Here is a 27,766-nt window from a genome sequence, read left to right on the forward strand (position 1 = left end):
ACGGCTCAAGATTGACTCAGCCTTCCATCCTTCCGAGGTTGGTAAAATGAACACCCAGTTTCCTGGGGGTAAAATGAGCACCCAGTTTCCTGGGTGTAGATGATTGGGGAAGGCAATGGCAAACCACCTCATAACAAGTCTGCCAAGAAAATGTCATGATGCAACGTCCCCCCATGGGTCAGTAATGATTCGGTGCTTGCAAGGGGACTACCCTTTTACCTTTATGTGCCTATGAGTTACACTGTGGTTTCGGCTGATGTTAACTTTCCATTGGTTCTGAGGGGGCGGTGTTCCTCGGCTGGAGTGGCTTAGGGAGCCGACTAACTCCTGCCATTTCCCCAGGTCCACCCTTTCCCTCATCAACACAATGGCTTGTGCTGGTATTGCTCTGTGTCATTGCTATGCAGGCTCCCAGCTAGGGTGCAGCACCGCTGGGGCACTCTATCAGCACATTTCAGAGATAGGGCAGCTTATCTCAGGGATATACTAGCATAGCACCCTGTGCACTCCCCAACCCCTCAGGATTAAATTGTAAATTCTGTTGACTTAGAATGGTGTTGGTCTATTCAGGTTTGTGTTGTAACAATCCAGTTCAAGACCAGCCAGTCAAAACAATTTTAGGAATTAGTTGACAAACCAAAATACTGCATGTCCAATATGTTCAATATAGCAGCCATATTAATCTGTTTATGCCAAAGAGGGCTCCAGCTCATGAAAGTTTACACCACTATAAATTAGTTAATCTTTAGACCCTTTGTTAAATGACGCAGTCAATATAACAAAGCACTTACTGACATAAGCTCTAATGAATCTGAACCTACTTCGGCAGATGCATGAAGTGTTAGCTTCAGTTGGCAGGTCATTAAACATTTACACACAGAAGGAGGATGGGGGAGGGAAAAATTATTTCTAATTAAGTCCAGGATGTCGAACACACAAGAGATAAATAACATGTGAAAACAAAATCTCATTAAGAGTAAAAGATACCATCAGAAAATCCCATCAGTGGATTAATTCTAACTGCGAATATGTTGCAACGGGTGACATAATTCTGCTGTCAATCACTACGAATTTGACGCGGTGCATTCCGTCTCCAACAATGGCCAGCCTCCTGCCCTCATCACAGGAAAGCTGTGTGGCTATGATCCTGGGCTCCTTGGAAGAGGGGCGATGTGCAAAGCAGCTCTACGGCCAGTAAACCCTAGACTGTCTTTCGCTCGGTGCTCTGGCATTGCCTCACGCAATAAACGTCGCCCTACCGCAGAGGAGACGATTTCTCTGTTTTGTTTTCCCTGAGTTCTTTTTGCCGAACCCCAGAAGAGCCCGGTTGGATTGCCGCGCGCCAGTTGTACCCCAGCACAGGGACAAACCTCGCTGGCGGCAAACCTGCCCAGCACATGCCTCGCCTTCCGATGTGTAAACACTGCCAGCCCACCCCTGCAGCCCTGCACCATCGTGACGGACAAGAGCGCCAACCAATAACAAAGCAGAAGTGCCCCAGCAACGAAGCTGTGGGGGGCCTCGATGGGTGGGTCCGTGCCATCCAATTACAATGATAGGGGCGGAGTCTGAGAGAGAGGCTGGGCCAATACAAAGGAGAGTAAGCGGGGGCGGGGGCCTGCCTGCCCAATGTCAGAGAGCGGAGTGGGCGGAGCTGAAGAAGCCTCGCCCCAATGGGAAGAGGAGTGGGTGTTGGTTGGAGAGGCTGTCACTGGGCTGTTGCGCTTGAGAAGTGCTCGGCAGTGGCGTTCTCAGGGGAGTCTCGCAGCGCGGCGATTCCAACCGGGAGGGCCCGTTAGCGCTGAGCGAGAATCGTCTCGCTTCGCCCATCGCCCGCCTGCCCGGCCGCCGGTGGCCGCAGCGGGGCCCCTCGGCACAGCCGCCCCTCGTCGTGACAGGCGCCTCGCTGCCCTTTGGCTTCGCCTGGCGGGTCCCGAGGGCAGTGCTGGACCGCCCTGAAGGCCACCTGCGCTTCTTGCCAGCTGACGGTGCGGACAGGGCTCCCATGCCGGCCTTGAGACGCCGCTGCCGCGGATGGCGCCGCTGAAAACGCCTCCACGGCCGCGGGGGAGCTTCGCCGGGTCCCCCGCCGCCCCTCGCCTGCTGCTCGCAGCCTGAGGCGACGCGGCTTCTTCTCGCCCGCGCTCCTGCCGCCGACCCTGAGCGCCGTGAGCTCGACTCCCCCTCGTGACACGCTCCGCGGGAGGGGGCGAGGTTGAACATGCCTCTGCGCGTGTTTCCTGGCTGCTCGGCTTCGCCCCCTGCCCGTGGCGCCCCATCTGGTCCTCCTGCGTCCGTGGCGGGCGCTGGGAGCTGATTCCCCTCCGAGACGCGAGGCGGGGAAGGGTGCGAGAGGATGAACCACGTGGGCAGCCCTGTGAAAGCTTACGACTTCTTGCTGAAATTCCTGCTGGTCGGAGACAGCGACGTGGGCAAAGGGGAGATTCTAGCCAGCCTAGAGAATGGAGCCACGGAGTCGCCCTATGGGTACAACATGGGTAAGTCACGACTCGTGACACGGTGCAGGGCTCATCCGTGTCTGAACTCTAGAACCTGAATTTTTCTTGCACCTGTATGTTGTTTGGAGAAGGCACTGCTTCTGTGCATGTGTGGGAAACCCTTCCTTGATCACTCATCTACCACAACCACCTCCCGTGCACTTGTGGTTAAAAGGCAGGGCTTCCACAATGGGGAATTTGCGTTCCCAGCTGTCTTGAACTCTGATAAAGCACTGGGAGAATAACTTGAGGGGAACACAATCTGTCTGATTGCTGATATTTTTACATTGGTGCCAAGAATCTGATTTTGTGCATTCAGAAGTGCACTTCTGTGTTAGATTCATTTGTCAGAAATGTAGGTATCTTTGAGGTAAGAAATAAGTAAGAGGACCACATTTTAGTTTTCTTTGCTTTGTATGTTACGTTTTTTTATTATGGAATAATAAATGTCATATGAGAAGAGCAGGATACACATCTGTACATGAAAATACAAACCGTAATGCTCACCTACTCATGCTGGGATTGGCCAGACTTCTGCATGAGTTCCTGGAGAAAGGTAGTCTCTTGCCATATAGTCTCTAAAGAAAGTTGGTCTGAAGAAAGTTTTGTAATTTGAAGAAGTAAATTTGAAAAAAATCTTATGATGTACAAGATTATTTCATATGAGGCAGAGAGATGAAGTCCAAGAGAAACAGACCCTAGGTATCCAGCTGGAGTGGGAGACATAGGAGGTAATTGGTGCACCAAATGTGTCAGGTAAACCAGGTACATTCCTCCTTCCATCATAACTTGATAATATGTCAATTTGCATTTATGTACCCAATGGCATTGTTTAATGAAATGTCCTTGATATTGACTATACTAATCTGACACTATGTAATCCTCCTTGAGTCTCAGTGAGAAAAGAGAACTATAAATGACATAAATAAACATGTTTGCTTTTAGCCACCTGGCCATAATCTTTCATCTTTGTATTGATTGGACCATTCTTTTTGATGTTTCTTCTTTTTAGTTTATTTGTCCTTCTTGCTGTTTATTTGTGATCTTCCAGGGATTTTATTCCATTTATTAACACATCATTTGTTATCTCCTAGGAATCTCAGTCTTTTGACATCTCATTTTCCTGCTTCACACATGCTTCCTTCTTTTCCAACATCAATTTCTCCTTTAGTGATGTTCCACTACACACCTTATATTGATTAGATAATAATAAAAAAGTGTTTACTAGTTACATACTGTTATCAGTTTAATTACAATTTGTATTTATTGAGCCATTTATCAGCTTAGGAAACCTGTACTTGGGGGGATACAGTGCATACCTGGAATGAGATTCATTTAGAATTCAGTGAGAGATTGGTCTGTAGCAGAGTTAGCAGAACTACAGGTAAAAGAGACCACAGCTCAAGGAAGACAAGCATAAAGGCAAGATTCGAGTCCAGTAGCACCTTACAGACCAACTAGGTGTCCAGGGTATGAGCTTTCCAGAGTCAGAGCTCCCTTTGTCAGATATCTACTATAAACCAACATGGCTACCCACCTGAAACTTATCATCCTGAAAGGGTAAAGGGTCCCTTAAAGTTATATTTTTCATTTTAATTGAACAGGAGATTGGGAACATAGCATAGTGCAGCAAAGGCTTTAATCTTTGATGGCTGACGAGTGTAAATCTAATAATGCTAAAATGTAGCTGTCTCTGTTTTCTTTTTCTGAGTTTCTATCAGTGATATTTACATGTGAGATTTTGCTGCACTTACATCCTTCAAGAAAAGGAACAAAATCATTATTTTAGTTTTGAGTCCCATGCCAGGGATTCAGCATAACCAAACTGCTTTGGGAAGTTACCAAGTATTTCTCTTGTTAAATAGGCTTACAGTATAAATATGTGATTCTGGCATCTTGTTCAAAGTGGCCATGGGAAAAGCTGATTTGTGGTATAGGTTTTCCTTCAGAGAAAAATATAAATACTTTTTAAATTCTTGCAGGAGGCTCTGTCGCTGTGCTATTTTTAAAGTGTGAACTATATGACCATATATAAACTCATTGTGTAGCTCTTTCTTTTTGAAGCTGCAAATATGACTGAGGATGAGACATAATGGCAGAACTATACCGAGCTTACTAAATACAAAATAAAGAAGTCACCGTCTATACCTCTTGTTAGCAGTGCTTCTTTTTAGCCTATCAATGACCAAAATGTTTTGATTGGTGAGATACTTGTAACAGTCCCCCCCCCCCCCAAGTAGCAAAGGTGAAAAGGCAATTGCCTGATTGTTGTATAGATAAAAAATAGGCAAGAATAAGTATGGCAGAGGCCTGTAATAGCTCTACTAAGTGTTTCTGAAGAACTGATATGGATAGGATGAGTATTTTTGGCATTAACACTGGAACATTTATTTTTAGTTTGTTCCTTTATTTAACTTGTTAATGAATGAGAAGCTGAAACCATGTCTGATGTATCTGAAAGCCTAAACATTTGCAAGTCTTTAACATTCTTAAGACTAAAATAAAAATTGATTTCCTCTAAATGTTTGAAGTAATTTATTATAGGGTATGGCTATGCCATCATCACATCTAAATGGGAGCCTGGCCCTTTGATTTCAATAAGAACAGGACTCCTCCCTTGCTACCCAAATCTAAGCATGAATTAACTCCTACTTAAACTTCCTGGTGCGTTTAGAACTGCAGCATCTTGAACTTTTTAAGCACCTTTGGCTGTTCTAGGGGACCAAGGGAAAAGCTATCCCTTCTTTTTCATGCATACTCTTATTATGCTGCTCTTTGCAGATATGCAGTGTCCAGAGTTACATATAAGTAGATGCAGCATGCCACTTGAAACTGAGTGTTTTCCACCTGATAAGCCCCAGAGAAAAGCTGCACTGAGGCAGAAATCCTAATCAGTTCTACTCACAACCCTACTGAGGTTTATTAAATGGGGCTTACTTCCAGAAAACGTTCTTAAGTTTGCACTGTAAATCAGCTTCTGTTTGAAAAGAGCGACACTTCAATCACCAGGGTGCTGTTGCCATTTGTTGGGTGTGGCTCCAGTATTCCTAGGAATGTTTGCTGAAACATCATGTTGAACAGTACTGGAAATAGGAAGCCTCTCTGATTTTTTTTTCTCCAACAAACTCTAGAAGCAGCACTAATTGAAGACTTCCTTTGGTATTTGTACAAACTCTACCTGTAATTCTGGGAATATATACCTAGAGTAAAATTTTAGTGCAAGCATACTTTTAGTTTTACTTAGTTCCAGTCTTCTTTCAAAAGGAAACTTTTCATTTGCCTTTGTACTTGGAGGGAAAGTGCTGTCTAGGCCATTAAGTATTGACGTAATTATAGCTATTTATCCAAGGAAAGGTAGTAATTATTTTCTGTAATGTACCTATTCCCTGTTGTATGGCAGCTGCCTTGAGGGTGTTGGGTGAGGGTAAAGTCAGGGTGGAGATGCTTATGAAAGACAGCAATTCCAGAAATTCACTTGCCCCTTGTAGCACAAGGAGAATAAATGCATACCTCATGTGCTGTCTATTTAAAAAGTTTATCCTGGTTACTTGACTATACTAGTCAGGTTGGAAAATGTTGGAAATTTTGGGGTAAAGCCTAGGGACAGCAGAGTTTGGGAAGGGAAAGTTGCCTAACTCAGTGTGGTATAATGCGTCCACCCTCCAAAGCAGCCATTTTCTCCAGTGAAACTGCTCTGTGTAGCCTCCAGATCGTTGTAATTTTGGGAGACTCCAGCCACCAAATGGAGGTTGGCAACCCTAGTGTCAAGAAAAAAATATTATTCCAATAGCTAAGTTCTGATGGGCTACCCATGTGCTTCAGACTCTCTCGCTATTCTATCTATGGTTTGATTAGTTTGGCTGTCACAGGAAAGCTGCAGTAAAGTCCAAGGAAGAAATGTGGGAAAGGGAATAAAGTGGGAAGAGGGGAGGAAGGAGTGGGAATAAGAGCATATGAGCCCCGACATGTTCCTAATTCTTCAAACAGTGGTTTGAAGAATAGCTAGGATGTCTTAATTGAGCTAATGATTTGCAGTTAAGTCTATGAATCTATCATATAATCAAGACATATAATCAAGATAGAAAAGGTGGTTGTTGTGGGTTTTCCGGGCTGTATTGCCGTGGTCTTGGCATTGTAGTTCCTGACGTTTCGCCACAGCTGCAATGCCAAGACCATGGCAATACAGCCTGGAAAACCCACAACAACCATCGTTCTCTGGCCGTGAAAGCCTTCGACAATACATAGAAAAGGTGGTTTTATAAAAATACTGTCATTCCCATTCCTCATTATTAGCATAGAGATATCCTGACTATCAAGTCACATCAGTAACTTCTTTGTGCTAACGCAGAAGCCCTTGAAATGTTACTGTACCTGTAGAGATTATATACATGTCTATATTAGCGGCTACTAAATTTTAATGTTTCAGACCTGCATACATTGTTCCCAGGTATTATTTTTAGCTCTGCTCAGCAAGTAGTTTTACAAAAGGGCCATTTTGATGAAAGGATGTCATCATGCATCCACATGTCTTGTTTTTAGTTGCCAGTGATGGTGGGGAAAACAGATGGTGCTCTTCAGGGTGATTTATTTGGTCCTAAAACCTCCAGTTACTAAGTTTAGAAAACCCTGGTAATAAATAATCAGGGGGTTTATTTTTCTCTCAAGGTCTTTCTATACAATTTAATGATAAAAATTAATGGACATTTGCTTCTCCTTGTGTTTTTTTTTACCATCTGTGTATTTTTTTAAGCACATGTTTTTTTGAGGGGTTTCCATAGGTTGCCCTTATGTAATGTCTTGAATCAGGAAAGCATGACTGGTAGAATGTGGTTGTAGGAGGTGCCAGTGGTGCCACCTTAGGACAACATAGAGCAGCCCTCTGCCCATGTTTCAGATTAAATTCTTCTTCAGATACTCCTCAGTTTGTCTTGTGTTTTCAATTATAAAGGAGTAACCACAATAAATGGTCTTAAAATACAGTGCTTTTTTGCAATTTAATCCTGATAACCAATAAACATTATTACTGTAAATCCCCCCTTTCCACACTACTGAAATTTCCTATCTTCCCTCAAAGCCTGAAATGTTGGTCTTATGTGGTTATGTGAGTGTCATGAGTTCCTGGATCTTGTTCATGACAATGAACATTGCATGCATATGCCTTTGTGTTAGTTTTTTGCACTTTGTTGCTATACAGCTATAGCATGGAAGAACTCCCCCACCCCATTACTGAAATCATTTGTCTTCCCATCTACTACCTGCACAGAGAATATGGGGTTGGGGCCTACCATCTATATCCACTGGCACAAAGGCTCTTTTGCTGTGAGGTGTGTGACTTTTGCTGATTCTCGCTATGGACTCCCACATCATACTCAGTGCTGTTATTGGTAATCCCATGGGATTTAGAGAAGAACAGTTTAGGTAGTGTGGAGGGCCAGAAAGGAAGGCAGGAATGCCATTTCATGAGTGAAACTCTCCTTGTGGATTGTGGGATCCAATCTATTGCACTGGTGACACAGGGAAAGAACTTAAAGAAGTGTTAGGCAAAGTATGGTTGAGGTATACATCAAATGTATTTAGTTTGTGGGTTAGAAACATAAGAGAAATGCCATATGATTTGGGTCTACACATTCACAATGTTACAACACAAAATTCTCAAATTGTCATCTAATCTCAACGTCGTGGTTACTTTTGTATGGGTGACTTGCTGTTGAATCTTTGTATGGTATTTGGTAATTTCTGACCATTATTGGAATGAGTAAACACAGTGCATTGTCATGAAATGTTAAAGCCACATTGACAGGTTTTTCAGGTTTAACTCTTAAGAGAGTTAAGAAGAAATTCAGTTCTCACAAAAAAGCTTACTCCTCCTTTTCATAGCAGAGTGTTTTCAGCTGTGTAGACTGGGTGTGTGTTAAACTTCCATTCTTACACTTAACTATTAATACAAACACACATGCAAAGTCTCTGCCATCACTTTTCCATTTGATTGAAATGTTATATATATATCCCAAAGAACCTTTTACCACACTTCCATACAACCATTCTTTAAAGATGATCAGTGTACCCGGGGATTGTCTCATTTTATTCTCATAGCCATATTTTGAATAGTTTAGGTTAAGATATTTATTTCCTTCATTTATACCCTGCATTTCTCCCCAACAGGAACTCACATTATTCTCTCCTCCATTTTATGTGATAACCTGTGATGATTAAAATAATGTTTTAATAGCAGGTGCCAGCCCACCACAGTGTTGATTTTATTCTCACACTCTTCTTTTCCAGTGTGTTTTTTTATTACTCTTTTCCCCTGTTCTTGGGCTTCATCTAGATTTGCCAGACAAGGCCTGGCAACCAGTGGGAGATGGGGACATGGGAGCACCGCCAGCCTGACATCACTTCTGGGGAAAAGCTGGAAGTGGTCAATCCTCTCTTGGAATTGCTGGAAACACTGTGATAGAACTGTAGTTTTTGCAGCAATTCACCAGTGTCACTTCAAGTTTTCCCCTCAAATAATATGTTCTTGGGCCAACAGCCATTGGGGAGGATGGGGAACCCCCCACTGAGGGGCTTGGTAGCCCTGGCTTCCTCTGTATGTTGCTCTGCCTATTGTGGCAGCCATTTTGTGGCTGCACCTACCCTCTTGTGTCAGAATTCCCAAAGTGCCCACAGGCTCAAAAAGTTTGGAGACCCCTGCCTTACCCTATGATAACCGCTGTGAGGGACTCAACCCTTGTGTGCATGTGAAGAGACTTAGGGTTGCAAACCTTCAGATGGGACCTGGAGATCTCAGAGAATGACAGCTGATCTCTATATAATAGAGATCAGTTCCTCTGGAGAAAATGGCAAGTTCAGACAGCAGGCTCTATGGCTGGGATCTGCAAACTTTTTGAGCCTGCAGGCACATTTAAAATTCTGACTTTATGTGGTAGATGTAGCCACAAAATGGCTGCTACAGCTTACCTTCAGTCACACAGTGAAGATGCTTGTGCAGTGGAAGTAGCTCCTGCCAAAGCAATGTTTTTAAAAATTTGCACAGCCAACCAAATCTCTAATCAGAAGCCATGTTTGGCAAAAGCCCCACCTGGCCCCACCCACTTTTTAAAAACTGTGGGCACCAGGAAAGATGTTGGCAGGTGCAGTGGTGCCCATGGGTACCACCATGGGGACCCATGCTCTGTGGTATCACATCCCTCCCCAAATCCCCAGGAATTTCCCAACTTGGAGAAGGCATCCCTAAGATATCTTCATAATGACCTTAGTTTCACTACATCAAGAAGTAAAAATATGACTCCCATTGCATATTGGCTAAATAATCTGAGCAATTGTGTCAAGTAAGGTTGCCAGCTTCCACGTGATGCAAATCTCCTAGAATTACAGTTGGTCTCTAGTCTACATATATCAGTTCTCTTGGAGGAAATGGCAGCTTTGAAAGATGGAGTCTGGTATTACATTTGGCTGTTACTTCTCCTCCACCCAGGTCCGTCCTCTCCAGGCTGCCTCGCCCTGAATCTCCTGGAGTTTCCCAAACAGAGTTGGCAACCCTAGGGTTAAAACTAGTAATTAGATGTTTTTTAAGGTATTGAATACACTTATCTATGATAACAAGAGACTGTTAAAGTGCATTAATATTTCTGAAACTGGGCTCTAGGGACCCTGAGGGTTCGCAAGGAAACTCCAGGAGGTCTGCAAGTCCTTTGTAACGGCAGAAGGTGAGTCCATCCTGTCTCATCTGGATAACATTTTCTAGCGGCAGGGGCTCTCCGCCTTAGGAAATGGGGATGGAATCAGCTCCGCCTTCTTTTGAAGGGCAGGATGTCATAGAGCAGCTGCTGCTTGCAGTCAGCTAGTTTCCAGATCACCTCAGAGCACTAGTCAGAAAATATGTTTCTTGATAATTGGAAATCTGTGAGGCTTTTCCTGGTTCCATGATCAGCTCTGAAAGGTTTTCCAGGTCCCTTATCACCCCTGTTCATGTGGTCTTTAACTAGAAGTTGTTAACTAATAAGGAAGTTTCTCAGTGTCTCTGGAGAAAAGTCCCTTCATATTAAGCGGTGAGATTGAAAATGGCCTTTTGAGTTGTGAACCTAGAATCATCAATCTTCTGAGACTGGATCCTGTTTGTCATATTTAGATATTTTAAAAAATTAAACTTTTATTGTGTAGTTGATAAAGACTTCTCTGGGCTGGATCCAGTAGACACAACAACACCAGATCTTTCCCCTGTTCCCTTCTGCACAGATATGTCCTTTTCAACTGTAGAAAAATTTATTATGAGGGTGACAGGATATTCATGGACTAATAGCCATGGAGGTTGGAAATAGGGGTGTGCAATTCGGTATTCTGATTAGGTTAAAAATACTGAATCAGGGCCGTTTCGGGTTTTTTTCAGTATTACCGAAACTTTTTCTGAATACCGAAAAATTTCGGTAATACTGAAACAGAGATTGCTGAAACGATTCGGCCATTGTTTTCAATGAGAAAACCTTCTCCTGGCTTTCCTGGAGTCTGGGGGGGGCATTTTCTGTCCAAATCACACCAAACTTGGTGGAGACCTTCTCCTAACTCTCCTCTAACTACCCCCCAAGTTTCAGAAAGATTGGACATTGGGGGGCCAAGTTATGCCCCCCCCCAAATAAGGTGCCCCCATCCTCCTACACTCTCCATGGTTCTCTATGGGGAAAAACAAGTCATCTTTCTAGGTGGCTTGGGGTGGCATTTTGCAAGCAAAATGCAACCAACTTTCAGGGGACTTGCTCCCACCTGTCCTCCCACCCTCCACCAAGTTTCAGGCAGATTCCACTTTGGGGGGCCATAAAATGGCCCCCCAAAGTGAGATCTGCTTGAGCCTTGGTGGAGGGAGGGAGGACAGGTAGGAGGAGGTTCTCTGAAGTTTGGGGGCATTTTGCATGCAAAATGCCACCCCTAGCCAGACAAGCCTCCCTTATTTCCCCCATAGGGAATAGTGGAGTGGAGGTGGATAGGGGCACCTTCTTTGGGAGGCCGTAAAATGGCCCCTCAAAGTGGAATCTGCCTGAAACTTGGTGGAGGGTGGGAGGACAGGTGGGAGCAAGTCCCCTGAAAGTTGGTTGCATTTTGCTTGCAAAATGCCACCCCAAGCCACCTAGAAAGATGACTTGTTTTTCCCCATAGAGAACCATGGAGAGTGTAGGAGGATGGGGGCACCTTATTTGGGGGGCATAACTTGGCCCCCCAACATCCAATCTTTCTGAAACTTGGGGGGTAGTTAGAGGAGAGTTAGGAGAAGGTCTCCACCAAGTTTGGTGTGATTTGGACAGAAAATGCCCCCCCCCAGACTCCAGGAAAGCCAGGAGAAGGTTTTCTCATTGAAAACAATGGCCGAATCAAGCCGAAACACGAATACCGAATCGGCTTGCTGTTTCGGTATTCCCTGAATACCAAAACGGTTTCCTGATTCAGTTAAAACCGAATCAGGTTTAACTAAACAGGCAGGCCTTGCACACCCCTAGTTGGCAATGGGAAGAGGGCAAAATGATTCTCTTATTCTGCTTTCATCAGTGAAACTCCACTGACAGAAGAGACAGAACTGCTGGGGAGAGGGGAATGTTGGAAAGATGGACTGATGGATCCAACCCACTATATTGTTTTGAGGACATGAGAGGATGGTGGCTTCTGTGTGGGTGCAGGGAAGGATTTGGAGATCTGTGAAAAAATTGTAATAAAAATTGAGGTCTTTGGGTTGCTAACTGCTGCACTGCATTTCATAGATAAAATGGGGTCTGATTGTGATGTGTTTGCTTTAGGATTTACTTTATTTCTTTTGGCTGGTTCTGCATTTTTATCCACAGCATGTCTGCCTTATGCAACTGTTCTAGCATGATTCTGTGGATGTTGTAACAGTACAATCCTTTCAAAAGCAACTTAGTTCTCTCTTGGTACATAGTTGTTTTTGTTAACACAGAGCTGATGTTCAAAAGCCCAAATGGGTGAGAATTGTTCACTGGTCTTGAACTGAAAATCTCTTCTCATGTTTGATTCTGAATGCTTCATGCTCATAGGGTTTGTGTATAAAGAAGCATATATTTTATAACTTGAGAATAGATGTGGAACTGATTCTGTCCTATCCAAAACAGAAAATTATCACATCTTCTGCTTCTAGACATCTGTACAGAACCAAAAAAAAATAATTGGATATTCGTTCTCGCATTATGCAATGTTTGTATATCCATGTAGAAGTGAGAATCTTTGTGAATGGAAATACAATGTAAGCAGCACATAGATTCAGGAACATGCTTATCTTTGACCATATACACATTAAAACATTTCAGAGCCATTCAAAGCAGTTTTTGTGTCCTGAGCAGACTGGTATTGAAATGGAATATAAATATAAAACAGTAAAATCTTCTGGTAAGTACATCATTTCCAAAATGAATTGTAATTGATATATACAGTAGTTTCCAAGATGGGTTTCCTTAAAAAAACAGCCATGCTTTATTTAAAATATTTTCTTCTTTAAGCTGAAGTATAGCCTGTTGATTGAATAGGTAGCACATGTAAGAACTGTTTCATAGATTCTGACTTCCCTTCCAATGTAGGCACTGTTTCCTTACAGAGATATGGCAGTACATTGCCTCCCTTATGACATATATTCAACTCTTCAACTGAGTACTTTGCATATAGGAAATTCCAGTGTGCACATGTGATATAGTTAAACACTTGGAAGGAAGTCAGACAAAACTTGAGATTCATACATGCACAGTAAAAACTGATTTTAGACTATTTTTGTAGCAAACTGTATGCAAAGTTATTTAAATTCAAATTATATTTTGCACCCCTAGGTATACAGTACTACATATAAAATTATCTTACTGTTCCCCTTGTGAATTTCCATTCTGAACAAATGACCACGGTATCTTCCACACACAGTCAGGGTTTTGTGCTTCTCCCTTTGCTGGTATAGCTGCCGATTAAGTGTGGCAGCAATGGGGCGTCCACATGGCAGATTTCTCCAGTTCCCTCTGCCCCAATCCTCCAAAAGTGCCCGTTTTCAATTTTTTTTTTTTAAAAAAATATTGATATACCATTATGACACCCTGGCCTGGGTAGCCCTGGTGAGCTTGATCTTGTCAGATCTCAGAAGCTAAGCAGGGTTGGCCTTGGCTAGTGATTGGATGGGAGATCTCCAATGAAGACCAGGGTTGCAGAGGCAGGTAATGGCAAACCACCTCTGTTAGTCTCTTGCCATGAAAACCCCACCAGGTGTTTCCATAAGTCAACTACGACTTGAGGGCACTCACCACCACCACCACCACATACATTATAACAATAAGTTTAACAAATTCTCTGAATTCCCAGCTTTCATTTAAAAAAAAGTTTGTCTCTATCTGCTTCCCTTTTCCTTTATCTTCACAAGGGAAGGAGCTAGAGATTTACTTTGTTTAATGAAAGCTTGGGAATTCAGAGAATCTATTACACCTGTCATTTCAGCAATATAGTGATATAACAGTATTCTAGTGCAATTTAAAAAAAATAAAAAGCCCCTCCCCAGTAGCAGGGGGAGGAAATGGCTGCCACAAGGACAAGGTCAAAGAAAGTGGCTGAAATGTGAGCAGGAAAATCCAATCACCCCCCACCCCATCTCTATACATAGCAGCAGCAATCCCCACTTTACTGTGATCTTTCCTAAAATTTTGGAGCAAAGCATGTTTGGGAAAGATTGGAGAAAAGCTGTAAAAACCCTCAGAGGTACATCAATGTACTGTGATGCTGTAGGGAAGCAGGAAAAAACCCTGTTTCCCCAAATTATTGAACTAAGGGGGATATAACCCATCTGGAAAACATCCATGATACCTGGCCTTAATTACCCAACTGGAAAATATAAAATTAAAATTTCCTCTTCACTCTTAGTCAGTTCACAACGTACACCTGCTCCTGTGAGTGACATTTAGTGCAATTCTAAATATAGTTACACCTTTCTAAGGTTGTTGGCTTCAGTATACTTTGAAGACTATAACTCTGCTTAGGATTGCACTGTTTTTCACTTTAAGATGGCCTTGCTCCGCACCAGGTATGGCTGCAAGTCAGTATTCTGCCACTGACAATAGCATCTTGTACAGAAGCTGTCTAGAATGACTATCATATGGTGATCTATGTAAACAAGTCAACAATTCCCCAGTTAACTAAATTAAGTGATCCTAATCAAAGTGTTATTCTCTGTGGTTATTATTGCCATTATGAATCTTGTAAATAGTTCTGTATAGGGTTTAAGGAAAGGGTTGTAGACATCTGCAAAGGACAGTATCTGGAAAACACATTTCCATTATATTTACATTGGGAGCCTCAGAATAGATGGATTTTCTGTCATTGTAAAAATGGGTAAGCTTCTGGCAGCATGGCAAATAGGCATAGGCAGGATAGTTCTAACAAAAATTATTTTGCTAGTTACGGCATGAATTAATTACCTACTTGGCGCCTCATCTGCTGTGCTACATTGGGTGTTGAAATATTTTGCAGATGCAAATTGTCGCATGGTAGGCATAATTGCCAGATGTGGCAGAATATTGGAATAGGTGCAATGAATCATGCTCAAAATGTGATGACTAATAGCTTATGAGCCTAGAGGAAAATCAAAAACAGAATTTAGATTACAAAATCAGTGCATGATATTTAAACGTAGCTTTGTCCAAAAGTTGGGTCTGTTCAAATGAATATGTCAATTATAGTATTGGAAGTGTGCTATGGTTTGTCTGTAAAAAATGTCCCCAGGGTATCTTTGCTTCCCAATAAAAATTATCATTAGAGTGCCAAGGTTTTTTAAAACCCATTTCTCCTTGCATTGTCAAAACTATCACATAAACTGTGATTCCAAGCAAGCTTACTTGGTCCTAAGTTTTATTGAAATTATTAAGATTTTTTTTTCCAGTTTGTTTTTGAACCAGTGTAACTATAAAGTGTCTAAAATCTTTTGGAGCTGCTTCATGAAGTCACAGCATTAAGAAGTATATGGACAACTAAATAACATAATATTGTTTAATATGTATTTTAAAAGAACGTGTGGAAAGGTAGTATAATATTCTGGATCTCTGGTATAATTTATATTTCCTCGGATTTGTATAATATCACCATGACGTATATTTTAAGACATTTACAGTAATATACGCTGCTAATTTAGATTGCTGTTGGGATAGCTGTCTTGTCTTCAGTGTCTTCCTCTAACTGCTGCAGGGCAACCCTGTCCACAGAATGTGATTCTGTCCTGCCCATATGTGATCAAATCAAGCCTGAATTCTCCGTAGAAGCTAAAATGACAAAACTGAGGCTATCATATTTTGGTCACATCATGAGAAGACAAGATTTTCTGGAAAAGTCAATAATGCTAGTAAAAGTGGAACCCAGTAGGAAAAGAGGAAGACCTAAAATGAGATGGCTTGACTCAATAAAAGAAGCCATGTCCTCCAGTTTGCAGGATGTGAGCAAGTCTGTTAATGATAGGACATTTTGGAGGTCTTTCATTCATAGGGTCATCATAGGTCAGAGGTGACTTGACACAAACATAACACACACACGGGTATATGCTAGCCCTGACCTGGATAGCCCAGGACAGCCAGATCTTGTCAGATCTTAGAAACGAACAAAAACAAAGGCTGTGGGAAAGACTGTAGAAAACCATTGCCAAGAGGGTCTCACAGGTGTTCTATACCTATGCTTACACCTAGAAAACACCTTCTCTGTTTTGTTTGTATGACCTATATATTGCTGCCTTCCTGACTCCCCCAAAAGATTCACACTGCCTCCATTTAAACAGACCTCCTCTATTTAAATAATATTGGAAGACTTGTTAGAGATGGTAATGTGACAGAAGAAAGGGTGTTTGTGAGGTAAAAAAGGGATTTTTCTCCTTAAGCAAAAGTAGCATTTGTAAGTACGTAAAGGTGATGGTTACAAAGTTTTGATAAGCCTATTGGTTTCAGAATAGTTCTTCAGCTTGGCAGCTTCAAACTGACCCTGGCACGCACACAGGTTTGCCTGATTTAGCCAGAATCCTTTCTCTGAGACACCCAGAGACTGACTTAGCGGGAATCTCCTGGCTGGTTAAGTTTCTTTCAGAAACACACTGACACAGGCTTCACACAGATTGCCTGATTTGACAGGAATAATCACTTTCTCTCAGCACATTGACTAAAAACTGAAGTTAACTCTGTCACCTAGGGTACAGCTATTGTCCAATCAAAGCAGAATCCATTATCCAGCCCTCATCCTCCTTGCTTCAGGCCTACATTTAAAGCCACAGTAACAAATATTTAAAATCCCCTCATTAACAAGCAAAAATAAAATCCAAATTAAATATATTACATGCAAAAAAGTACAAGTATCCTGTGTTTTCACTTGCAAAATCTGGTCACCCTATATTAATACTAAAATGAAACCCAGATACTACAGAAGCATTGCCAAAATTTGAACTAGAGGAGAGCCATGCTTAGTATAAGGAAAAAATTGTGGCAGTTTTTTTCCAAAGACAATAACAACATTCAATTTATATACCACCCTTCAGGACAACTTATCACCCACTCAGAGAAGTTTACAAAGTATGTTATTATTATCCCCACAACAATCCTTCTGTGAGGTGGGTGGGGCTGACAGAGCTTTGGAAGAACTGTGACTGACCCAAGGTCACCTAGCTGGCTTCAAGTGGAGTTGTTCTCCAGATTAGAGTCCCGCCACTCTTAACCACTACACCAAACTGGCTCTCAACATATGTCAAATGAAAAACCATGAATTTGGAACTATTTTCTGCATTAAAGATGGGCATCTTAATTTCCCTCCCACACAAGCTTAGCAGCTTTTGGAGTGCAGGTGAAATCAGAAAACCTGATAATTTGGTGCACAAGGTTCATTTAATGTAGAGCAGTAGATGAAGCCCTTACATAGGCAGCACAAATTCATATTAAGAGCCTTGATTAAATTTAGCTTCTTTGCTGATTTACATTAAACTGTTGATCCAAGCACCCTTTCATCTGTTTTTAAAGATCATTTACCCAAGTATCTAGACACCTTTTCCAGAAGACCATACTTGTTCTTATGTAGACGTGTTTAAAAGGTATTCATTATACAAAGATACTCAGATGTGGCATAAAATGCCAGAAACATTTACATACACAAATACAATATATTATGTAAAAATGGCTGGTAAAGATTTGACCACATTAATGAGCCACAGGATAGATTCATAAAAATATCCCAGTATTATTCTACGTTTTAGAAAGTGATTTTGAAAAGGAAGGACATATATAGTATGCCTCTAGGCTTGCACTACTTTGTGGTCTTTTTAAAAAGAACCATATGTGCGAGGAAGATGTCTGTGCTGTGCCCAAATGCCCCATCCTCCCTCCATCCCATACCTTCACTGTACAACTCACTGGGGAGTGGACACCAACAGAGTACGAGCCATGGCCCCTGTACAGCAAGAAGGGCCCATGCAGGGATTCTATGGCAGAGTGCATTCATGCTGGAACAAACCAGGGGATGCCACAGACTGACCCACACCCCAGAGAACAGCTCCTCACTTATGCCAGGAGCAGTCATTAGCTCCCACCTGACTGCAGGGGCAGAGAAGGAGATAAGCCAGCCTGGCCAAGCCCACAGATCATGGGGGCAGAGCTGGCACCTAGGGAAGCATGAGAGACCTGGACGGGTTGTCAGGCCTCTACCAGAGGTTGAGAGCAGCCCAGCCTTCTCTCTGCTGCATGTGGGACTGCTGACCCTGAGAGGGAATTGGATGCTGGGCCCAGGAGGACAGGGACCCACCCTATTTAAAGAGGTTTCTGGGGACAAGCCGAAGAGGAAGGGGCAGCTCAGGTCATTCCTATTGCTGGAGGGGAATGACTAGCCTGGGCTGCCAGAGGAACCGGGTGCAGCCCCACCTTCTGGGACTCTTCTGAGGGTTGGGTATACCTTGCTCCATCCCAGTTGTCAGGACAGCCAAAGGGCACTGAGCCAAGATGGAATGAGAGGAATTTCACACGGTAGGGGAGAATGTAGGCAGTGATGAATCAGTGAAGTCGTCCCCCCTATGCCTGTCTACCCTGCCTGGCTGGTCCAGTGGCTGACCCTTGCTACCCTATCACCAAGTTATTAAGCTCAGTGTTCTACAAGGTTCAATGTGACTTGGCCCCTGGCACCAGAAAAGGCTCCATGTGAATGACATCAAGGAACGGAGGGAAAAAATTCCCCAATCTTGCCAGCTAGCAAAAGATCAAGGGGGGCTGGCAGTGAAGTGGTTTACAACATAAAACACAATATAAACCTAAAACATTTAACTTAATTAATTAAAATCCAGCATAGTATTGGCTGTGGTATGAATTTATCGTGAAGAACTTGTTTTCACGGGATATTGGAACAGCAGCCACTCAGAAACTTAAAGAGGTCTGTGATGAACTGCACCTTTTAAAAAGCCTGAAAATGCTGTAAACCCAGCTGCAGAACTCTTAAGGGTTAATCCCTCACAGACACAGAGAGCTTTGAGTGACAAGTGTGAAGAGTTGGGAGATGGAATTCTAAGGAAGAGAAGTTTTATCACCGACAGGAGACTTGGGGAAAGTTGGAAAGGAGATTTGGGAAGTAGGTGCAGACTCCCAAACAGGTCAAAGAAAGGGGATAGATCTTCTAAGGAAAGGAGATTTTCCCTACCCAATCAAACAGGGAGGTAGCTCTGGAGAGTGAAAAGATCCCTTCTTGGGTGTGGTTGGAAACTGACTGTGGAGACCTTCAGATTCAGTTAACAACTGAAGGAAAGCACTGGTTTGTGAAGAGGATTGGGATACTAGAAAGAGGGTACCAGCATTCCTAACTCCAAAAAAGTATACTAAAAGAAAGTATTCTAGAGTGCTTGGGGAAAAATTAGGAAACCAACGCTTCAAAGCATAAGCCTTTAAGTATCTGTGAAGAGCATACGAACTGAAGTCTGTACATGTTCTGATTTTATGTCATATAATTTATATATATAATTCACATATAATTCATAATTCAACAACGTATACGTATACATATACATAATGTTGAATTAAATAAACTACTTAATGCCATTTCTGGTGCCATTTCTGTTGTTTAAGGACAAGAGAATGTCATAAGGGCCTCATATTGATTGGCCCATATTGAAGAACTGATGTGCCTTACTATTTTAAAATTCTGCCTCTCCTTCTCCCTGCAGGTATAGATTACAAGACAACAACAATACTTCTGGATGGCCGCCGAATAAAGCTGCAGCTTTGGTAAGTGTTTGTAATGTGTAATATGTACTCTCTCTGGATTATGCATTTATGTTTTGAAAATGGCTTATAGTGGTGGCTAGGGGTGTGCAATTCAGTAAAATTTGGTATTACCAAAAAGGGATTACTGAATCAGATTTGTTTGGGTTTTTTTAAATCAGGTTCGGTAATACTGAATTTAAGTTCACTGAATTTATTTGGTAAAATTCGGTAAACTTCAGAAATCACAGCTAGGCTGTTCCTTTTCTAAGGAACAGCAAAGAAACACTGCTTCCCTCCTTTTTTAACCAGATTGGAGGGGGGGGGGAGGCAGAGGCAGAAGGGAAGGGGGAGTGAGTGGCCAATCCTTGCAGGAGCTCTTCTCCTCTGGCCAACGGGATTCTCTGGAAGGAGAGTGTCTTTTTTAAACTGCTGCAAGGAGTTAAATTAGGCAATCTTGCCTCAGAGTAGCATCCATTTTGCTCTGAGCTGGAGATTAAGAGACACTGCCTGCTTGTTGCTGCTGGCTGTTGGCTCTGTCTCTGTGGTCTCGTACTCTGGCCTGCTTTAGACTGCAACTGGATTCTGACCTGGAGTGAGTGGATTCCTGCTACTGCCTGCTGAGACCTGCTGCTCCTGGAGGACTTCTCCTGCGGCATGGTTTGAGAGTTATTAGACTCTCAAACCAAATGTCAGGTTTTTTCTCTTTTTGGGGGGGAGGGGGTTGGCCTAGTGTCTGGGACAGGGGAAGGATTTTTTTTTACTTTGCATTTTAAAAACCGCTTTTTTCTGTGTGCGGGGTGCTTTGGTTGGGTTTGGGGGGGGGCTTGGTTTGAAGTTGGTTGGATTTACTGTTCATTTTGCTGCTTGTTCTTCAGTGGAGGGGTGTCTTTTTTTATTTTATCCTGTTGTGGATGAACCTATTGTGGGTGTTTTACAGTTCCAGTAAATCTTATTAAATTACCTGGTTTTGCTGGTTGTTCTTGGGGGAGGGCACTATTTTCCCTTGTTGGTACTTGGAGTGCTGTTCCTTTATACTGTTTACTGTTTTTTGCTTGGTGTTTTCTGTTGCCATAAGTTTGATTTGGTGTTCAATTGTTGCTGGTTCAGAGTTGTTGTTCTTCTGGGAGGGGGGTGGTTGCTGGGCTGCTTGGTTCAGTTTAGCTTAAATTACCTAGTGGTGTTTGGGTGTATTTTCAGGAGTAGGTCCCCTGCCAATTTGGTGGATTTTGCTTGCAAAGTGCCACCCTAGCCCCCTGAATAGCCTCCATAGTTTTCTCAATAGGGAGTGATGGAGATTGAAAGTAGCTGGAAGAACCTTCTTTGGGGGAGGCATCAAATGCCCCCCCAGGATCCAATCTTTATAAAACTTAGGAGGGGGGGTCATTAGAGGACAATTAGGAGTAGGTCCCCTGCAAATTTGATGTAATTTGGTCAAAAATGCCCCACCCCCCTTGACCACCAGGCATACCCAAATTGAGTTTCCATAGGGAACAATGGCAAAATTTTATAGAATTTGCTTTGCATTACTGAAAAGAATAGGAGAATGAATTTGATATTCAGGGAATACTGATTTCCCCCCCTAGTTTAGTATTACTGAACTTAATTTACTGAATTTTTTCCTATATACACCCCCTAGTGGTGGCTGTGCCACTGGGTTAAGTCATTAGAACTGTGGGACTATCTCAAATCTGTACTACAATGTCAATCAGTTTATGGTACAGGTATAGTTACTATGCTGTTTTGTGAGAATAAAAAACAGGCACCCTAATCCTCCTAACCAAGTTTCCTCAGATTGACTTCAAAATGGAATAACTAATTTAAATTGCTATGGAAAGATACAACTTAAATAACATTTTCTTTTTGTAATTCATGTCCTTCCTGAATAAAAATGCATATTGGTGGCTGCTATTACAATTTGTGCCTAGACTTTAATCCTGTTTCAAAACTTTTATGTAGTCTATATAGCTTTTAGATCCAGAGGAGTTAGCCAAGTTAGTCTGTAGTGGAAAAATAGAAAAGAGTCTAGTAGCACCTTTAAGACTAACCAACTTTACTGTAGCATAAGCTCGAAAGCTTATGCTACAGTAAAGTTGGTTAGACTTAAAGGTGCTACTAGACTCTTTTCTATATAGCTTTTGTACTGCAGAACTATATATGGTTAGAGATTAAAGGTGTAGTTGTGAAATTAGATTCAGTTAGGTAACCATGTTGGTCTGTGGTAGAAGAGCAAGATTTGGGTCCAATAGCATCTTAAAGACCAACTAGATTTCCAGTGTATGAGCTTTCAAGAGTCAAAGCAAAAGCATAGTTGTGAAATTAATGTGTTTGGCTTTCTCAGTACACGGGCAATGCATCTAAGCGAGATTAGCTACTTAAAAAGTAGGTGCCCCAAACTGAATAAAAATGGGGAATGGTGTGGGTAAGACTTTTCTTTCTAAGACAGAAAGTAACTGTCCATGCCACTTAATTGATAAAGACTGTTTCCACACCTCAAGGATTCTCTGTGCTGCTCCTGTTCATTGTGCAAATACAGAGGTTTTACACTGGCATCTAAGTTTCCACAGGGGAGTTTTCTTCACACTTTCCTGCAGTCAGCTCTTTATGGCTGCCATGTCCAAAGCTGCAAAGCACTTTCTGAGAAAAAAAGGTAATTGTTACAGCATACAGCAGTGTAGCACATACTTTTTTTTTTTAACCCCCTCAAAAAGCCTTCAAATGGCACGGTAGGGAAAATGATGACCATGAGGGGCTAAAGGAGATAATGATGTGTGGATGCTCCATGTAGAAGTAGCCAAAGACATGCATAACTCAAATGGGAACGTACCAAGAATACAAGATTATCCAGGTACATTCAGTTGATGATCCTGCTGAGATACACAGTGACCTCTCCTGGATGATTATTGCACCTACGCTACGATTATTGCTAGCTTGTGGGTTCAGTGGTAAGCCCTGTAATAAATACAACACATCCTCTTGTTTCAAAGCTATAACGGTTCTTTCTTCTTCAAAAATAACTCTGTCTTTGATAAGGGGAGCCATTGATTAAGAGACAATCGTAGTCTTTAGCTATTTGTATTAAATTTACATTTAATTTTAAATCTGTTCATTTTCAATGAAACATGTAATTGACATGTTTTATAAATATCCAACTTAAATTCTGGGCTTTTAAAAATTCAAAACACATTGATTTTTATCCACTGTTTTTGGAATGCTATCTTTTTCTATATGTGGTTCATATTCAGGGGCATATAAATACTTTTTCAGATAATCTATGTTTGTAACAGTATGGAAGCTTAAAATTTTATAAGCAAAATAACACAGGACAATGTTGCCATTAAATTAGCAATGTGTTCTTGTTGTTTTGGTTAGGATCCCAATTTCAAGCTCTCAACACACTGAATAATTTTAAATATGTAAACACCTCAAGCAGGTATCTAGAGAATTTCTGATTATTCTAAATAAATAAACCTATACTCAAAATATTATAGTGGCTAATAATATGATTATTTCCATTATATATATTCCTGACTGTACGTTGCTTAAGGTTTTAAGAGAGCTCTGCCTGTCAGAATAGATAATACTGGGCTAACTAGGCAAATGACCTGTCTCATTTTAGAAAAACTTTAAAGTTAACTTTATTAAAATAGTATATACCATAAACTGCCTCATTTCAGGTGCTTTTCTTTTTGTTTTTCTTTCTCAGAAAAAGGAGTAGCATGCCAACACAGAGTATAAAACAATATATAAAGGGCAGGGCAGAACTGAACAAGAATTCTATCCTAATTTTGACTGCTGTTATCAGCTCATAATGGGAAAGGCATTGACATATATTGGTTAATACACCTGATGTATATGCTTTATTGACACTTTATTCTTCAGAGAAGAATTTACTGTGTATCATCTAATGCTTTGTGATCTTCAGGGACACATCTGGGCAAGGCAGATTCTGCACCATATTTCGTTCTTATTCAAGAGGAGCCCAGGTAAGGATAATGTTGCACCCTCTGAAAAATGTCATTGTTGCAGCCTGAAATGATGTGCAAGTAGAGGAAGAAGTACAATAAAGTAGCAAATACTACTGTTGGTAAAAATAAAAACCTCCATATTTTTCTGCATGCAGTTTGTTGCATGCAGTTTGTTGCACAAGTTAAATTATTTTCCCACAGTGCAGTACAAGCGTTCTGGCAAGGTTCTCTGTGATCTACTGAAATAAAACCTCTGGTCTGTACATTTATGCTTCATATTTGGGGCAATATAGAATTCTGAAATGTCTTAAATATTCTTCTTCCTGGTTGAGTTAAGAACCACAAAAGATTATATAGTACACTAGGCTAATCTATTTATTCACACAGGGTGTGATACTGGTATACGACATAACTAATCGATGGTCATTTGATGGTATCGATAGATGGATAAAAGAGATAGATGAGGTAAGGTTCATGTTATAATTATGCACGTGAGATAGTGTAAAATGATTGAACTTTGAGGCAAGATACACATAATTACATTTCCTGGCAATGTTTTTTGGCTTTAAAAGCAGGATGGATTTGATTGGCTTCCAGAAATCTCTAGGAGTGTTATCTATTAATCTCAGTGGTGGTTGTTGTGCGTATGGTTTCTGGAATAGTGAGACTAACTATGACTGACGAGGTGCTTGCTGATAGGCATCTGTCGCTCCCAATTCATCAACAACCGATGACGCTGAAATGAGGCTGGAATGGCTAAACGATTAGTGGTTGAAAACCCTGCAAAATTTAACTGAAAATGCATATAAGACTAAGGATTTTGCTATAGGAAAGAGCTTTTTTTCTGCCCCCATTGCATCTGTACAGTTTTCTGATAAGATCTGTTGTGATTGTACACGCATGGTTATTACTTAGGAGGCAGTCATTGGCCTGTTTTGACAGACTTGTGAAACACTTTGAAGTTTAAAAGGGGCTTACATCTAGCTTGACGGAAATTCCATCTCCAGCTCAGGTTCTGCTTCACTGACCAGCTTTTATAATACTTATATTATTTAATTGTCATTTGGAATCTTGGGCTGGAGGGAAGAGAACAAAACAGTTTGTGGTTTGGGTTTAACAACAAACTGTGATTTGCTGTGAAAGCAGAAATAATTGATTTCCAAGGTATGTACAAGTGGAGGGACAAAACCCAAGATCCCCCTAGTTTGTTTTGGAACAACAAAGTTGCATGCAAACCTTGACTTAGTGTGGATCGGTGAGGTGGACTGATTATCCATAGTTTCCTGGATAAAAAACAGTTAAATGCTTATAGACATAAAGGGAAACTAAGAGAGAATACTTCTCAATGCTATTTTATTGAAGGACTAGCCTAAAGACTTGGAACCTAATTAATTGCTCCTTTTTATTCAGCATGCTCCTGGTGTACCTAAAATCCTAGTTGGCAACCGTCTCCATCTAGCCTTCAAACGGCAGGTATCTACTGAGCAGGCACAAGTATATGCTGAAAGGCTAGGCATGACTTTCTTTGAAGTAAGCCCACTCTGTAACTTCAATATCACAGAGTCCTTTACAGAACTTGCAAGGATAGTGTTAATGAGACATGGAATGGACCGGCTGTGGAGACCAAACAAAGGTAAGTAATACAAATGTTTTGAATTGTTCCTATGCACTTATCCTGGAATTTATCAGAATTAAAATCTTTTAATTTAAGCTGCTGAAAAATGTGTTTTATTTAGGAATTCATTCTTTTTTAAAAACCTGAATGAGTTATTTACCGGGACTAAGATCTTGCTGGTACTGACAATGTTGGATTCATATACCACCACCATTTGGAAGTAATGTGCCAGCCTCTGGAATACATGCTTTGTCACCCTCCCTCCTTCTCCCTGATAAAACTCCCCCTCCCTTCCCTGGTCCAGTTTAGTCATAGTTTAACCTTTCATCAGTATGAGCACTTAGCCAGGATTTATTAACCAGGTTTTGCAAACCTGCATCAGACCCTTGTTTTAAATTCTGCTTAAGATGTGAGCTTGTTTAAGAGGTTCCTAAGGCTGACCCTGGTCTTTGACCTTATTTTATTTTGTAGTGAGAGCCAATGGGGTGTAATGATTAGAGTACCCAGGAATACCCAGATTCAAATCTCCAATTGCCATAAAATTCAGTTGTGATCTTTGATTCCAATAATACCTTAAAGACTAACATGATTTCCAGTGAATAAGCTTTCAAGAGTCAAAGCTCTCTTTGTCAGATGATGACCTTGGATTGGTCACCCTCTTTCTTTCTTACCCTAGCCTATTGTAAGAGAGGATAAAATAGTAGATGTTGAGAGGATAAAATGGTAGATGGGAGATGTATGGTATCCCCAGCTCCTAGGAAGAAGGGCAAGATAAAAATATACTAAATAAAATTGTGCTGGGTCCAAATGGTATAATTCATCTCTCTCTCATTCTCTGAGATGGAAAGAATGAGAATTGCTAGCGCTATAAATTTTAACCAAGTGCCTGCATTCCATTCAGAAAAATAGGAGGTGACAGAGAATGGGAGTTGAAAAGGGTACATGCTGCTGAACCTTGGTATAATGTTTATGAAAAATTGTGCATACTTCAATGAACTCTTTGTGCAAAGGGTCTTCAGAAATGTAGAGTTCTTATATTTTCTACTGATATCTCATTTTTTCTTGAGAGGAGCAAATTAAACATAATTGCAGGAGTTCATAGATCCAGCATTCCAGAGTTTTAAGATTGATGCTGCCATATTTTCCCTGGTTGAATTTCCTTAAAATTCACAAGACAGTGTCTTTATTCTTTTAAGACAACCTACAGTTATGGGATGGCTTAGTGATGGGTAGAAATTTCTGAAAAAATGAAAGTGACTGAGAGAAGGGTTACTTTCAAAAATACGGTATGTTCATGGCAGCGTACTCTGCCACCATGAGGCTATTCAAAAGTATGTTTTGTCTAATCTAATGCATTATTTTTGTTTTTTGTTTAAGTCCTCAGTTTGCAAGATCTTTGTTGCCGCGCCATAGTTTCATGCACCCCTGTGCATCTTGTCGACAAACTTCCACTTCCTGTTGCCTTAAGAAGCCATCTTAAATCATTCTCTATGGCCAATGGTCTTAATGCTAGGATGATGCATGGTCGTTCCTACTCCCTCACAGCCAGCAGCAACAACAAAAGGAACAGTCTGAAGAAAGCCAAAATCATCCGTCCACCCCAGAGCCCTCCAAAACACTGCACCAGAAACAGCTGTAAAATCTCCTAAACCTGCCACTAGAAAGTTTTGGCTGGAGCTTTTAATGCAAGGACTCTTCTTGAATTGTTGAATTTATTGTATGCATCACACTACTGAAACAGAATAAAGGAAAATGTCATTTAGGAGTTGTTTGTTTTTAATAATGCTGCTTCCAGATGTATGATGCACTCAGTGAAAACAAATGGATGTGAAACTTTGCTGTTGGTTTTTTTATATATCAGTTTTTGATGTGCATGAAGACTTTGTGTTTTATAAAGGGAATAAATTATCATGGTATTGAGATTTCAATGACATTAAATCGCAGAAGTGACTTGTTTTTAATAGCAAATTAAATATTGTCAACTCATAAAACTTTATTTGCAGATAGATATATTAATGAGTGTCAGTCTGTAGATTCAGACAGAATTTTATCCACAATGTATTATATACATTGTCAGATATATAAGTAGTGAAGCAATTCTAGTGATGTTGCAGTAGAGCATCAAATTCTGGTTTTATACAGTTTCCTCTGTGATCTTGAAGCACTACTTTGAGCTATCAGTGTGTATGCAACATGCACAAGATTTTGTCCCATTAATGTAAAAAAAAAATTTGATAAAGTTTTTGCAATGTTGTTTAATATTCCTAGGGATTGATCTGTGGTTTATATGCTTATTTTTCTGGTAAATCTACATTTTTGTATCTAATATTCTAGTGATCAGTTATACAGTGAGAAAAAGCCAAAGACGTCAAATGCATTTGCTGCAGCAGTGAGAAGAATGTGATTTGAAAATCTGCTTTATCAGGAAAGGACACAATTATTTAAAAATAAATCACTTTTTAA

At 41.1% G+C, this 27,766-nt stretch overlaps 1 protein-coding gene across 1 annotated transcript; it reads left to right on the plus strand.

Moving 5' to 3' along the window:
* The first annotated feature begins 1,715 nt into the window (after positions 1-1,715).
* On the plus strand, positions 1,716-27,766 carry LOC129328973 (ras-related protein Rab-40B). Its single transcript, XM_054978327.1, has 6 exons — positions 1,716-2,498; positions 19,684-19,744; positions 23,646-23,706; positions 24,076-24,153; positions 25,099-25,321; positions 26,681-27,766. Exons 1-6 carry the CDS (start codon positions 2,357-2,359, stop codon positions 26,950-26,952), a joined length of 837 nt encoding a protein of 278 aa, XP_054834302.1. The 5' UTR covers positions 1,716-2,356; the 3' UTR covers positions 26,953-27,766.

Source organism: Eublepharis macularius, chromosome 4 (assembly GCF_028583425.1).
Source record: "Eublepharis macularius isolate TG4126 chromosome 4, MPM_Emac_v1.0, whole genome shotgun sequence".
NCBI lineage: Eukaryota > Metazoa > Chordata > Lepidosauria > Squamata > Eublepharidae > Eublepharis > Eublepharis macularius.

What these genes read in the sequence shown, in the direction of transcription:
- LOC129328973 (XM_054978327.1), top strand. Translation starts at nt 2,357, where the DNA reads ATGAACCACGTGGGCAGCCCTGTGAAAGCTTACGACTTCTTGCTGAAA. An exon ending in GCCCTATGGGTACAACATGG is followed by an intron (nt 2,499 to 19,683) that starts GTAAGTCACGAC and finishes TTCTCCCTGCAG; the next exon opens with GTATAGATTACAAGACAACA. An exon ending in GCTGTGGAGACCAAACAAAG is followed by an intron (nt 25,322 to 26,680) that starts GTAAGTAATACA and finishes TTTTTGTTTAAG; the next exon opens with TCCTCAGTTTGCAAGATCTT.